The following is a 15150-nucleotide window of genomic DNA, read 5'->3' as shown; positions in this document are numbered from 1 at the left end:
CATTGACCTTATCAGTTATAAGATACTTACTGTTCGGAATGTGCGGCAAATTGTATTTTTCTATGCGGGTTATTTTTACATGAAACGTCGAGAAATGGTGTTACTTTTTTTGCACGGCTTTTTAAGTTTTGAACTGAAATTTTTTTTGCACGGTGTGCATCCCCCGTGCAAAAACAGAATCGGGTGTATGCTGTTCCGCTCAAGAAAAGTAAAAATTTCTGTGCGAGAAATGGTCAAGAAATTTTCTACAGTGAGCTCCATTTGAATTGACATTTCTTTTCAACTGTGTACTGCGGCTTAAAGCCTGATTCGCTGCTGACAAGTAATTTCTCGGCCTATCTTAATGCATGGAAAATTTCTGCAAGGAATCGATCAAGAATGTGATTTTTTTCTGATCGCAGTATGCAGTTGAAAAGAAATGTCAGTTCAAATGGGAGTCGCTGTAGAAAATTTCTGCATGGAATCGGCGAGAAATTTCTTTAGCGATTTCTTTTCAGTAGCAAATCAGGCTTAAGACAGCATTGTTTTTGTCTATTTTAATTCGACTCAACCTTCAAAAACAGGTTCGGTTATAATGAAACTGCTCTATAAAACTAAATGTTACTTCAATACCCGCTCCGGCCATTCTATAGTCCACACTATGTCTAAATCAGCAGATTATTCAAATCGAATGTACCTCGGATTTTTCAGTATTTCGGTATTTAGGTATTTAGGTTATATTTTCATAATCGGAAGGATTTAACACTTCAGTCGTCGCGCTGTTGTATTTTGTAGAACACTGTTGGAAAAACTTCGCTTTTCGTTCATAAATCGTTAAAAATCGTGAATTTTGAGCCGTTGCACGATATAAGTGAGTAGGATTACAAAAGTGTCCCTCTGAGGTCATATCGGAATCCGTTCCGGGGTATCCAGATGTGGTCAGAACCTCATTTTGGTCCTTGACATAATATCTATGATGTTCAGAATAAAAAGTCATGAATTTTGGGCCGTCGCACGATATGATTGAGTAGGATTATTATTTTTTTTTTTCCTTCTAAGCAATGGGGGGATAATCTGCACAACAGACTCCGGACCGAGGTCCGGGAGTGTGGGGTTGGAGACCATTTACTACGTACAAGCAGTAAACAGGACTACACCCCCGACCCACTAAACCATTTCCATTGCCGCCAAACCCTTCGTCTCTCCGGGACCACCAAGAAGGCATTGCTTCGGAGAGGGGCTATTGCACATCGCATCCTCCAGGTTAGCTGCGTAGCCATGCAGCAACGAACATCGATGACACGCTTATGGGGGTCCACCAAGGTAGCATGCTGGCGCATTGCCAGCTTCCCGGGTGGTCCTCACCTCCTGTTGACGGCTGAAAGCGGGCAGGGTCGACCACTAAGCCCGCGCCCAGCTGCACCGCAGGTATATGAGTAGGATTATAAAAGTTTTCCACTGAGGCCCTGCCGGAACCGATTCCGGAGTATCCAGAAGTGGACAGAATCTCATATTGGTCCATGGCATTATATCGATGATATTCAGCACAAAAAATCATGAATTTTGAGCCGTCGCACGGTACTGTTCTTTCAGTTTCAGAAAATGTTCCGGTGCCAAGTGACCGGGTATCCAAAATGACCAGAATCAATGAGGAACAATGTCATTTGACCTCCTGGCAGCTTTTTACTTAAATAAAGTACACTATGAATAATTTTCTTATCGCTAATCTTGTAAAATCTACGTAAACCATCACTTCCAGAACGAATATACCCCATTTGAATCCGGGATAACTCCGTAAGTGGCCAATCCCATTTCTTCAGGAACATAATAAATCTTGAAGAGTATGCGGTTTGTTCAAGACCAGAAGATCCAAAAACGGTCTATAATTGGCCAAGTTATGATATTTTAAATTTTGAGGGTGTTTGAGAGTTAAAGACACCGGTTAATGCTTCCAGTAGACATTTTGCCCTTCGAAGGAAGCACCACACTAGCATGAGACGAGAATCAAACCCTCACCCCCTAGCACGATGCGGCCAAATACCTGATGACACTAATCGCACGGCTACGAAGCCCATTTTTCACAATGTTCTCTTGAATTGGTCGTAAAATTCTTAGTACCGTAATCCGGGGTATCATTAATCAGCGGGGTAACATTGATCGGAATGACTCATCTCGTAAAAAGTTCGCATTATCATTTATTGATGGAACATTTCCAAACCATAAATGGTGCTTCCCATTCTTATATTCATGAGCTAACAAACGTGAAGATTTTTGCAAAAATTGAGTTTACCTTATACGTAAATTTACCTTAGGAAATTGCCTACCTTTAGGCGTATTCCGTGATTCGAGGTGTAAACGTAAATGACTTGTAAGCGTTTGACCTACATATTCGGCTTCAGGGGCCATGATTTAAGTAAGAAACAACATTTTCAATATTACCGAACGTTGTTTACATAAGTGATCAATATTATCCCATACCAGCTAAATAAAAAAATCGCTTAAAATATGTTTTTAAACATTCTTAAATCGTTCAAAAACCAAATAAAGTATATAGTCACGAGCTATAGGTGGCACTACTTGTTTTGGAAATATAAAATTTGCAACATTTGCATTTTTAAACGAAATATATAAGATATATTCATAAAAATTGATCAATGTTACCCCGGATTACGGAACATCCATATCGCATTGATTAGCTATGTGTTATTATTGTAGACGAAAATAGTTTTAAATAGCTTACCAAATTAATTATGCCAAAGTTGATTGGTACGCAAGACTTCAATGACGAATTTCCTAATTATATTTTCATAATCCAATTTCGAAGATATATGATCTTCTCCTCTTCTCTGACATTTCGTACAAAATGGGACAGATTTAGCATTTTAGCTTAATTTTGTATGAGCAGTTCCACAGTTATTATCTGCGAAAAGTCAATTCCTAGTGGGAACATAGAACCATAAAGAAGGAGATGAAGAAGAATAAGAGGGAGCACAAGAAAAACTTAAAAGTTCTGCATCGATGCTGCAATCATCTGCAAGGAAGCATAAGTCAAACACAGGAAAGCACCCAACGCAACAACTGTTGCCGTTTCCAGATGACCGACTCCTGTTCCGCTCACTGCCAATGATTTTCCGCTATCTGCAGCCCAGCCCATAAAAGCATAACCGTCTCATGTGGATTTCCTACATCACACCTTTTTTCATCGCAACACATTATTAAGTGTAAGTTCATATGTTTTGCTGATCAATAATGCCTGAATGAGGAATTTGTGCGGTGATTCCAAATGAATTTAACTTTACAATAGTAATGTACTGGAAAATTATGAACATTTATTCCATATGGGACGATTGTGCTTTTATGGGCAGAGCTGCTTATGGCAAAACATAAAACCCCGATGATAAAGTGTTTGCTGCCCAGCTGCGTAAAATAAGCCTTCACTCACATTCATTCTTAGCTTTCTTACATCATTCGGACGCCTATACTTACTTACTATAGATAGATAGGGGTACGATTAATATGCAGCACTAGTCAATCAACAACTTTAAGGGGGAAAGCAAATCCTTCTCACCTTCGCATGCCTTTCGACTTGGAGTCGAAGAAGTTGCAGAGATGGCAGAGAAAATAATCGGTCACCGAAGGAGGTCAATCGATAGCAGGGTATATCCATCTGTAATTCAAGGCCATCTATTGGCATTGCCATAGTGGCGTGGGTTCCTCCGAGCTTATAGCCACGACCTCACGCACTCGAACCGCGTCTTAGATCGCCATTACAGGGCTGGTAGCAGGTGTCTTTTTAGAGACTTGGTCAATATTTTAATCCATTTCAATGGAAGGTGTCAACAGTCTCTATTTTACCCAAAATGGTCTCTAAACTCACTACTTTCCTTGTTTTCTTTCAAGGAATCCTGAAAAATCCTAGAGGTATTTTCTCTAAACCTCCTTCCTAAAATTTCCTAAAAACTTTTTTTATATTTTTTCATGTAAAAAAAAAAATCGGAATTTTATATATTTTTTTGAAAAGTTGAAATCTTAAGCTTTCATTCCATAAAAAGATTGGAAATCGGTTGAGCTGTTCAAAAGTTATGATTTTTTTTTAATAAAAAATCTATTCCGCTGAGACCTACAGTGTCTGCCGATGAAAAATGACTGGTTTTTTATTTTCAAAAAAATATATCTCAAAAAATTAAAAACATACATGGCTAAAAATATGACAGTAAACATAAAATTTGCTGAACTTTCAAGTAAAAATGATAACAGTAATAGCCCCACGAAAACACGAAAAAACGGAAATTATTGGTTTGTTTTTATGTAAAGAACAAATTATTGTGAAATTTTATATTTCTCTTGAAAAGTCAAAATCTTTAGCTTTCATGTCGTCCAAGAAAATTGAAAATTGATCAAATTGAACCGTTTAAGTTATGTTTTTTTTTTGAATAAAAATTTTGCATACTCCTGATTTTTCTGGTCAAGTTATTTCGGAAATGGTCAGCCTATTAAAAATAATAATCCAAAAACACGTGTATCCTTATTTCGGATAAAGAACAAAATAGAAAATGTTCACGGAATTTCGTTTTTTTTATGGAATGGCTGTATATTGAAATACCTGAAAAGCTAAGATTTTTTAGAATTTTACCATTTTGTAAACTGTTTTTTAGCAAAATTTTAAACAATAATTCTTGTCGAACATCTTAGATACAATGTACTTAAACTCACCACATCGAAGGATTTTGAAAAAAATCTTTCATTATTAGTTAACCTCTCTACCAGCAGCTTCATTTTTTAACGCAAAAAAAAATTCAAATCGCGTTAACTTTTTTGTTTCTCGATATTTGTGCACTTTTTTTTACAATTTCTCAAAACACTCTTCTAGTTTAAGAATCCGTGTCGATATTAATCATTGGTGATCTGGTTTTAAAGATATTCCGAGGTTCCTTGGGGGACCGACATTCTCCATATAAAATGTCTTTGACGGCTAACTTTTTCAACGTTCATTTATCAATAAAAATAAGAATGTGGACTATACAATGCCATTTAATAAGAAACTACTCTGTAAAAATCATAGAAATCGGTTAAGTATTGTTGGAGATATCGGAAAACTACAATATGATGTTTTTTTCAAGTTTACAAGATCTCTATTTAGACAGAATGGTGCCAGAAACATAAATGCTCATTACTCAAAGACGACTGCACCAAATTACTTCATTTTTTTCACAACATACTCTCATTAATGTATTGTTCCGAAGAGTGAATATCCGAACGCGATGAATATTCTGTAACCTGAGATGTTTACGTGGGTTATAGCTACGCGTCGGTCCCCCAAAGAATTTCGTATAAAATATGAAGAAACAGAAAAGTTATAGCGATTTGAACATTTTTTGCGGTAAAAAAAATAAGCTGCTAGTAGAGTGGTTAGGTTCCAACAAAACACAAAAATTGGGTCTATAGTTCAATTTTGCTTTTTATGTGTCATACATACAGAGAAATCAGCTCTCACTACAAAAAATGTAGAAATAAATAAAACAATACAAACAATACAATACAAACAAAACAATACAATGTGGAAGCGATGTAGGTACGATAGGCAAACAGATTCAACACTAAATAAATCGCACTCGCTCTTTCCGCGTGTGTAGACACATGAGATGGATGGATATGGGTTATGAAAGGGGTCCGCGTGGTCTGTAGGGATTTGAATTCTAAACTTGTAACCAACTCAGTTATTGGGTCACCAAGTGGCTCGCTAGCTTAGTTGGCAAAGCGCTCGTCTAGCATGCAAGAGTCCTGGGTTCAAATCCCAGCCGAGCACGTGGATTTTTTTCATAATTTCACCCATAATTTGTCCATCTTTACCACGCGTAATGAGTTAATTAATTTAATAACCATGCGGATTGAATCACCGAACAGCTCAATATGAGCGTCAATTTAAAGCAATACCGTTTTCTGGCGACACCATCGTGGTAAACTACATTCAGTTGACATTTTGCTTTGGTAGATTTATTTGACCGCTCGTGTTGTGAAAGGTAAGGCTGCCGCGTTGACTAATATGATTGCTTACAACACTGGTAATAACTATTTAATCTTCGGCCTGTCGCGCTGTTGTAGTTTGTACAACAGTAATAATTTATATGCTATAATTTTGCGACAAAGATAGACCAAACCAAAATATATTCCTCAATAATCTCATTAAGAACAATATTGGACAGTACATAGAAGTCGCATAAAAACGAACGCTTCGAGTAGACCACAAATTGAAATCGGTATATTTCAAAATCCAGATAATTTCGAAATAGAAACTTGTGATCTTCAGTAAAGTTGTTCTGGAGGTGGAGCGCTGTCTGATGGTTCCTCATTTAGTTCTAAAGTGGGCCGCTAGGTGAAACTAGTGAGCATGAAATTTTTACTTTTGTTTTTCAGATATCTCAGGAGCCTGTCCTTACTCAAGGGCTACTATTGTTCGAGATAGTTGGCGCTAGTGACGATGCAACTATAGTTTGGTATATTGCGGCCTGAGGAGGAGTCTGACCACTAAAATGTTGGCGCCTTCGGCAAAGTTGTTTTGTAGCTAAAGGACTGATAAACTTTTATTTTGCGGATATTTGGGGCTCCTAACCATTTAGAAGGATGACGTCTTCGGCAAAGTTAATCAGTAAGTTGAAGGGCTACCCTTGTTTGATTAAGTTAATTTAAAATTTTGCCAGTGGGCGTCGACAATTTAGTTTTGCAGATATCTCAGGAGCCTGACTAGGCGTTTTCGGAAAAGTTGTTCAGTAGCTCAAGGGCTATCATGACTTGAGCCTTTGGTACATCAAAACGAAAATCCGTTACTATTTCAGCGGACAACAGTAATCATATCAAGTTAGGTCAATTTATGAAACTGGTCTAAATTTACCGCCGAATTGCTTTCGATCGCATCCAATTTTATAATTTTTCAAGAAAGTTATGCATGATGGAATTTTGACACAATGTAATTAATCTCAACCATTTCGTCTAATCCTTGTGCTAACAGAGATTTCACTAAACACCAGCAAATACTACAACTATTATTCCAATCATCTCAACACAAATTGGGGACACAGGGGTTGTCCAGAGATTCGATTGATTATTTTTTCATTAATTACCTTAGCAATTTCTCTTAGAAATCTATCAAGACATCCTCCGGAGTTCATTGGGAATTTATATAGAGGATTCATGTGAGATTATTGTAGAATTACCATCTTTAGGATCATCATATTTAGAGAAATTCGTAGATGAAATCAAGAAAAACTTTAATTATTACTATTGTCTTTATTAAAAAGACTTTCTGCCCTTGGCTCGTTCGTCTATGAAAACTTAAAAAAAAATCCTGTACGACAATTTGAGGGAAATCCTAAGAAACCAGTGAGGGCATTTGCCTGGAACAAATCCTAGTAAAATCGCTGGAAGAATACCTTGGAGAAATTTGCAAAAGAATCTTTGGAGGAATTTCTTTAAAAAAATCGTGGTTCAATCTTTGGAGTAATTTCTGGAATCGTCCATAAAGAATCAAAGTTAAATTTTTAAAGGCATATTGAACAAAATTGATGAAGCAATTGCTTAAGAAAGTCGGTAAAGAATCAACATTCAAATTCCTGGAGAATCCTCGGAGTAATACCTGAAGCAAGTTTTGAGCAAATACCTATATTAATTTTATTTTTTTGGATTTATATATGGTGTGTTTTTGATCCATGTTTGGTCCTTTTTATTCTTGTTCAGCCTCTTATTGAGCATGAAGTCTCCAGAGATCCTTTTATTAAGACACTCAATCGCTGTAAGTAGGTTCGATGTACGCCGTAGTGGAGCATTTCAAATTTAATATGACGAATTAGACCGAGACCCTACATTGAAAATTTTCTCATATAAAATTCCAACATTTTGTCCATAGCTCTTTTACACTAATTCTTCCAACGAATTCTCCATTAATTGCTCTAGCAGATCTTTCAAAGTTTCCATGGAAATTCTCTAAGGCATAAGTCACAGCTTGTGAAAAATCGGTTATGGATAACTCCAGGAAACCCTACAAGAAGTTCGAACACTGATTTTGCAGATGCTCTTATATATATTTGACATTGATTCTCTACTTAATTTATCCACGGTTTCTCTCTGGAATTGCCCCAAAATTCCTCCCGGGATTCCAGAAAATCTCATTAGAAATCTTCTAGGAATTCATCAATAAATTCAACCAGGGACTTTTTTATCTAAGAATTTCATCGACAATTCATCCCCGAATTACATCCGTAGTTCTTCCAACCACTTTAAGAGTAATTTTCCAAGTGAAATTTCCTTGGATTCTTCAAAATTTTCTTTAAGACGGAATACACGTATACGTCGAAGGATACAAATTAAAGTTGTTAAAATCAAGTCACGGACAAACAGACGTAACATTCGGATTATTTTCATCGCACAGCGAAATACTTGGTAGTTGACTAAACGATCACTCGTGACGCTCGCATCGCTTTTGCTCGAGTTTGACGTTTGCGCATTACCGCCACCTAGTTCGCGGCTGACCAAATGCAATATTATTGTGCTCTGCAAGAAAAATCCACGTAATGCGATTATCTGAAAATGTCAATATATGTCATCAAATGTTTCAGATTTAGCATCCATGAAGAACAAAAAAATCCAAGCCTACTTGAATTTTGACGTTACGTTTGAATTGCGCGCATATCTTCTGCGCGTTACCGCCGCCGATGGATGTGGATTTAAAATGAGCGCCGCAATATTATCATTAGGCGTGAATGTTCGTGTTAATATGTTTTGAACTGATATGTTTTCTATCTGTTACGTTTGTTTGTCTTTTTATTTCTTGTTTGGTCTCTTTTTGGTTTCTATTCGGTCTTTTATGGATTTTTGTTTCAAGCATGAGGTCTCCAGAGTTCCTATTTTTGAGACATTCAGTCGCTATCAGCCCTGCCAAATTATGAACGCGCGACTTGGCGGTTCACCGAATGTTTCGGGAATTGAATTCGTTCTTATATTCTCCTCAGTAGATGCGCCGAGTTTGCTACAAAGTAAACTCGTACACGGGCTCCGACCATGTTGATGTCACTCACAAGATGAAAGAGGACCTGCTGTCGAAGCTTTCGCCGGCACTGTTTTACATAGCAGCTAGTAGAGGTCCCCTTTTGAGTAGTCCATTCGACCCTGCTCGTCCATTATTCCATTTTAATGTGAACAATTATGTATATGAGATCTGGCGCCTTCCGCCCCCTGTACCATCCCGTTCATCCTGGCCCTACTGTTACATCACAGACAAACAAGGGTAACACCTAAAGAAATCAGGATCAAAATCTTAGTCGCTAGAACATGTACGCCCACTGCTCACATCACGGTATTTGGTCGGTCCGCCAACAGGTGGCGATAGTGTGCAAATGTGAAGCACAAACAAAAACGATGTTAGTGCTGCGGGTGGCGAATTGATCTCAACTCTCAACCGTTAAAAAAAGTGTTCGATGGATAGTGATCAAAGTATGACGTCTGTTTATCTGTGGCAACAGTGTCGTGGTGCGTATCCTATGGCAGGGGGTCTCTCCAACAGTGGCAACTTCCGACGCAATCTAATTGTCGTTTTTTATGGGAATTCTCTGTTACCACGTCGACATCGTTTTGCTGCTGGTGAAAGTTACGTGCCGACCGCGTTTTTTTGCCCGACAGGCACCAGGATTTATTTACATGTCCCCTCATGCTTTCCGACGAGGTGTGGTTTTGGAAATGGATTAATACTTGTTACTCTCTCTGTCTCTCGCCCCCGACGAGTCTGATTGTGCATAAATGTGCTCAGGAAAATGCCGAAGTTCAGTTGGTGATGTATGCCAGGGACCGGTGGCTGTTGAATTCATTGGGTTGATGGTGGTCATGTCCTGATTTTTAAAGTTATTATGATATTTGTTTTTTTTATTATTTGGGTTTGGGGTTGGGGTTGAATTCTGGGAAAATTGAGAATATCTCTCACTCATCGCTCTCTGCAACAATCATAATCCGCTGCACATCATGATATGTTTATCGTCTACTGTTATAGCTCTGGTTATATCTGAGGGCTAACAGTGCATGATAAAACCCATCTAATCAAGCCCCAAACCTGGGGGACACTATTTCTATCAGAAGTTCGGGGATTGGTTATCATGCCAGTAGATTAAAATACCTAACCCCAATGGTAAATACACCCGATTCTGTTTTTGCACGGGAGATGCGAACATTGGTTTTATCATCGTTCTCACTTTGGGGCTCTCTTTCACTGCTGCTATTTACCAAGCTTGTTACAACTTACGAAACATTGCCGATCATGGACCGATACAGATGCGATGTTTTTCTTCGCTTGCTTTGATCGTGCTTCGCAATCAATTGAGAAGGAATTCTGCAATGCCTGGTCGTGATTGAGTATCAACATTATCCGAGTGAATTATTGCCAATAGCATGGTCAGGCATTGCAGAATTCGTTCTCAATTGATTTTGAAGCACGATCAAAGCAAGCGAAGATAAACATCTCATCTGTAGCGGTCCATGATCGACAATGTATCGCAAGTTGTAACAAGTTCAATAAATGTACAATTTGTAGTTGCTTGATTCCTTCATGGACAAAAATAACCGAAATTGCATAGGAAATCAATAGATGTAGCTTGGTAGCTTGGCAGCCTGTCATCTTCAATGTCAATTTGTTACTAAAGATCGAGTATCTATACCTCTGCATTTCCATTGTTATCACAGGAAGTTTTTTAAGGGGGGGGGGGGAGAGTCCAAAGCTTTATGGTCTGGATTCACCTTATATAGGTGATGAGATTTGTGCAACCTCAATATAAAAAGTCATTTTTCCTTTATGGAAAGCATCAAGTATGAACTGTTTAACCCACATTGTTGTTTCTTAACTCGTACCTACCATTCATTGAGGGAATATTTGTTTAATGATGATTGCCCGTCTCTTATATACTGGTCCTGCCAGGTGAACTCATAAACCTAACCTACCAATAGTTACAGCTCAATTTCATCATATCCTTTTTCCCACTTTTCTCTTTTCCTTTCCAGGCATCAAATGTCCAGTGTGCAGCAAGTTTGTCATGCCCGACGACATAGAGTGTCATTTAGTAATGTGCCTAACGAAACCTCGTTTGTCTTACAATGGTAAGTTGGTCGCCGGCTGGCTGGCTGCGAGCGATGCTCGATCGAAAATGATGACCGACTCTGACCGTTTTTTTTTCACACTGTTTCCCAACAGAGGACTGCTTAACGGATGCCAAGGGTGAATGTGTTATATGCTTAGAAGATTTATGTCCCGGTGATATCATTGCTAGATTACCATGCTTATGCATCTATCATAAAGGGTGAGTAATGCTCCTACATTGCAACCTGGGTGAGGCTGTTGGGTATTGACCATTCTTGTGTGGTTTACTTTTTTAGATGTATCGACAAATGGTTCGAGGTGAATCGCAGCTGTCCGGAACATCCGGGTGACTAGTGAAGCTAATTCGGTACGCGTCACGTTCGGTTTCCTGTTTCGTTTTTGTACTAGTTATAGCGGAGCAATCCGGCAGGTAGGAACGGGTCATCCGAGCCAGGACGTGGCAACGAGGGGCTCACGCACGGGGGACGGGACGAGTCTACACTAGTGGTTAGTAGTAATAGTTGTAGTAGTAATTAAACAATTGAAACACACTGCAAGAGAGATCGAGCAACTGTGGAGTGATGACGGTGATGGACGTCGCGAGGAGGGTGTGCACGAGAGGGGGTTACGATTTGCTGGGCAAATCGAGACCCTCGGGAAAGTGGAATCGTCAGCTAGCAGCATCGAGGCCACCAACGCGGCCCAGACCGGAGAGATGATTGTTCCAGGAAGGACGATTTCGCTTGTTTTATAGTGAACGTTTATTACCTGATTTAAATATATACCGAAGGCAAACAGACACGCAATATAATCTTCACCTGGAAGCCACCTAGGTGCAAAGGTGGCCACGACGAAAAGGACAGCATAACTGGGCAAGCTTTTTTACTGCAATCAATCGATAAGTAGATGCAAACGTAAACTAAGCTCACGTTTTGGAGAGTTGAAATTGTTTTTTTTTCTGCGTGTAAAGCCAACATTAGAATCTACCAAAAAAAAAATCAACCGGAAGAAGAGAATACGCGCGATTGAACTAAAATAGCTAATATCAAAACGAACCTGTAGGCATCTATTTAGGCAAATTATACTTTTAACCAACTCTATCCGAGGATTACATTTTGAACGTTTCACCAATCGAACAACAAATGGTTTTAATTTTCTATTCTCCTACCGCTCTTGACTGTCGATTGTTAGCTGACGTTAGTGTGAGAGCATAAAAACGAATCATATATATATATACTAATAATTAAAATGTGGAAGAATGCAGTGTTGCTCGCGAAACACATCGCTTTGTAAATATTAAAGAATAAGCAAACGGAAGCAAGAGACGACGTTGAAAAACTAGATCTAAATAAAAAAACAAATCTAACTGATTAAAAATAGTGATCCAAACAAAGAAAACAGAACAAAAAATGACAGATTTGATTAACGCGAAAGAAGAGGAAGAGATCATAACGATAACTGTAAGTGAAATTATGTAGTGATCTTATTATGATTGACAACAAACAGACTAAAAACAAAAGGAAGATCGAGAGAATACTGTTAACAATCCGCTACAGTCTTAAACACATACAAACACACACAACCACACACAGATACACAGAAACGAAACAAAACAAATAGAAACAATAACTACATTAAAACAATTTAATAACGGCAACAGTATGTTATGTGTATGAAGCAAAAAAAAAATACAATAAACAGAGCAATTTTCTCAATATTTTCAATTTCAACACCGTTTTTGTTTTAATTTTCGTATTATTTCTCTCACGTCATTCATGTCCCCCCATCCCCTCAGTTCACCCATCATCACACCTTCTGAATCTGAACAGAACACTCGTTTCGCAATGCAAACTTCGATTGTTAATACTTATAATTACATTCATGGGTTGAATCTCTTTTGAGGAACGGCAAAACGCAAATCAGAAGAAGTTTTTTTTAAAGCAGAGCTGTTTGCTTCATCATTTGAATATTTTTCGACTTGAATGTCGAAGACCGCAAAGCATGCCCCGTCAATGAAATTCCATCATCGCAAGCAGCTTTCGTATTGAGCCTTATTTTCCTCCTATGGATATACGTATCTTCTGCTTAAATCTAGTGAATTCGGAAATACTGGACACGAGTGACGACGCCCTTCGATTCCTCGCTGGGCGCACTGAAGTGTCTGGTTGTGACTATTGTTCGGTGTTGTTCGGAAATTCTGTATAAAGTATCGAAATGATTGCTTCTTCAGTGCATTTTTCAGCATAATTCACTCCATTCTTGGAAGGAAGCTCGCATTCCGAAGAAATGTCCCTTTTTCCATGTTTGACATGTTTATCGACAGTTTTCAACCTCATTGTTGCACGGAAGCTGTGAATTCAGAGATACCCCTGTTTTTTGTAAGATCAACCATTTTCAAAGTAGAGACGTTCTGTGAGATTTCTTTTCCAACGAAAAATCAAAGCATGGGTTTAAAAAAAATGAGAAGAAACTAACACTAGACCGAATTTTAAGATGTGTAAAAAATTGCGCCTAATGTGTTGATCCAGAAGAGCGTGAATCGTACTCAATTTTGTGTAACTGTGTTTCAAAGTGCCGTCCTCATGAAATCGAGGCCAGTTGACATATGGGTATCTCTTATGCTTCCGAATTAGGAGGTCATGTGTTCAATCCCAGACTCACTTTCTTTTTTTTTTTTTTTGATGGTACATCAAAGGAGGCAATTTAATCCCTAGCTAACCTAAGTTTTCTGAGCAGAATCTCAATAGAGAAACTAAAAAGTAGAATGGAGTAACTTGTACTTTTTAGCTTCCCCCTAAGTTTTCTATCCATACCAATACGAGTTAGTATGCTTGCAGTGAATCCTGATATGAATCTTTGAATCACAGAGATTACGGGGCTATTTTGCCAAAAGTTCTTTAGAAATTTCTTCACATATCCACAAAGGAACAGCTTCAGGAATTTAATCATTCCTTTTTCAAAGAACCTTCCAGAATATTCTCAAAAGATTTATCCAGCAATTCGTTCTCGGATTTGTTCATAAATTGCTTTAGCGATATCTCTAGAGATGCCTTTAAGAATACCTCCGAAATTTGCTTAAGGAAATTCTGCAGCAGTCCAACGCTGATACTTTCAGTAATTTCTACAGATTGTATCAGACAATTCTTGCAAAAACTTTTATTTCGATCGTTCTTCCAGGAGATCTTTCAAAAATTCAGCAATTTTCCTAAAGAAACACAAAAAGGTAAGATTTTTCAAAGAAAATTTTGGAACTTCCTCCTGGAGCTCCTGTTCCGAGTTTTACAGTAATTCTTCCAGCCATTTCAACATGAATTCCTTTAAGAAAAAAATAGTATCTCAACACATTCATTTTTTAAAAGGAAAAACTCTCCACATTTTCTCCACAATTCCTCAATCAATTCACACAGGAATTCCTCATACAGTTCCTCAAAAAAAAAAAAACTGATTTCTGCAGTATTTCAAGAACTTTGCGAAAAGAAAGCGAATGGCTTTGCTTTATAGCCGCGGATGTTACCACAAGGCTGAAAATTACTTCGACCAATGGAATTCTCCAAAAAAAAAAATTATGCTAAATGATGTCACTAGTTTCATTGGATATTTTTGCTTATAGTTATTCTAGCAATTCCTCCCTAAGAAACCTCCTAAGCAGGGTTGGGAAAAAATCTGAAATTCACTCTACAGTAGCCAAACAAAGCCAATCACAGTCAGCGAAGCCAGTGAAAATCACGCTATCGCTGCTGTAGGCAAAATGCCTTGAAAATTGCAAAACACCCGTTGCTAAGGGCAACCCAGCATTACTGTAGAAAAATGTTCTATTTCCCGCTGCATTTCCCGCATTTAGAGCCTTCAATGACACTCATGATTTAGAAAATTCGTGCACCCAAAAGAGGCTACTTGATGAGATTCACGTTTTTGAACTACTGTACTGGGAGAGCCACGTGATTTTCGCGAAAATTCAAGCCTACTACTATTACCATTCCCAGCACTGCTCCTAAGTCTTGATCCAAGGGTTGAGAAGATGTTTTGGAGATATTTGAAGCAGTTCATCAGATATTTCGGCA

The 15150-nt window shown here is 38.2% G+C and overlaps 1 protein-coding gene across 14 annotated transcripts in view; it reads left to right on the top strand.

Annotated features, from left to right (window-relative positions):
- The window catches only part of LOC5572548 (E3 ubiquitin-protein ligase znrf2), a 92364-nt gene extending 79545 nt beyond the window's left edge, over positions 1-12819 (top strand). For all 14 annotated transcript variants that reach the window (XM_021842613.1, XM_021842588.1, XM_021842605.1 and 11 more), the window contains exons 4-6: positions 11014-11109; positions 11204-11309; positions 11386-12819. In XM_021842613.1, coding sequence (XP_021698305.1) covers positions 11014-11109; positions 11204-11309; positions 11386-11443 — 260 coding nt within the window. In that variant the 3' untranslated portion in view covers positions 11444-12819. The remainder of the gene's footprint in view (positions 1-11013; positions 11110-11203; positions 11310-11385) is intronic.
- Positions 12820-15150: the final 2331 nt, after the last annotated feature.

This window comes from Aedes aegypti, chromosome 1 (genome assembly GCF_002204515.2).
Source record: "Aedes aegypti strain LVP_AGWG chromosome 1, AaegL5.0 Primary Assembly, whole genome shotgun sequence".
Taxonomy (NCBI): domain Eukaryota; kingdom Metazoa; phylum Arthropoda; class Insecta; order Diptera; family Culicidae; genus Aedes; species Aedes aegypti.
Note: the sequence above shows the minus strand (reverse complement) of the source record. Positions and strands in the feature narration are given on the sequence as shown.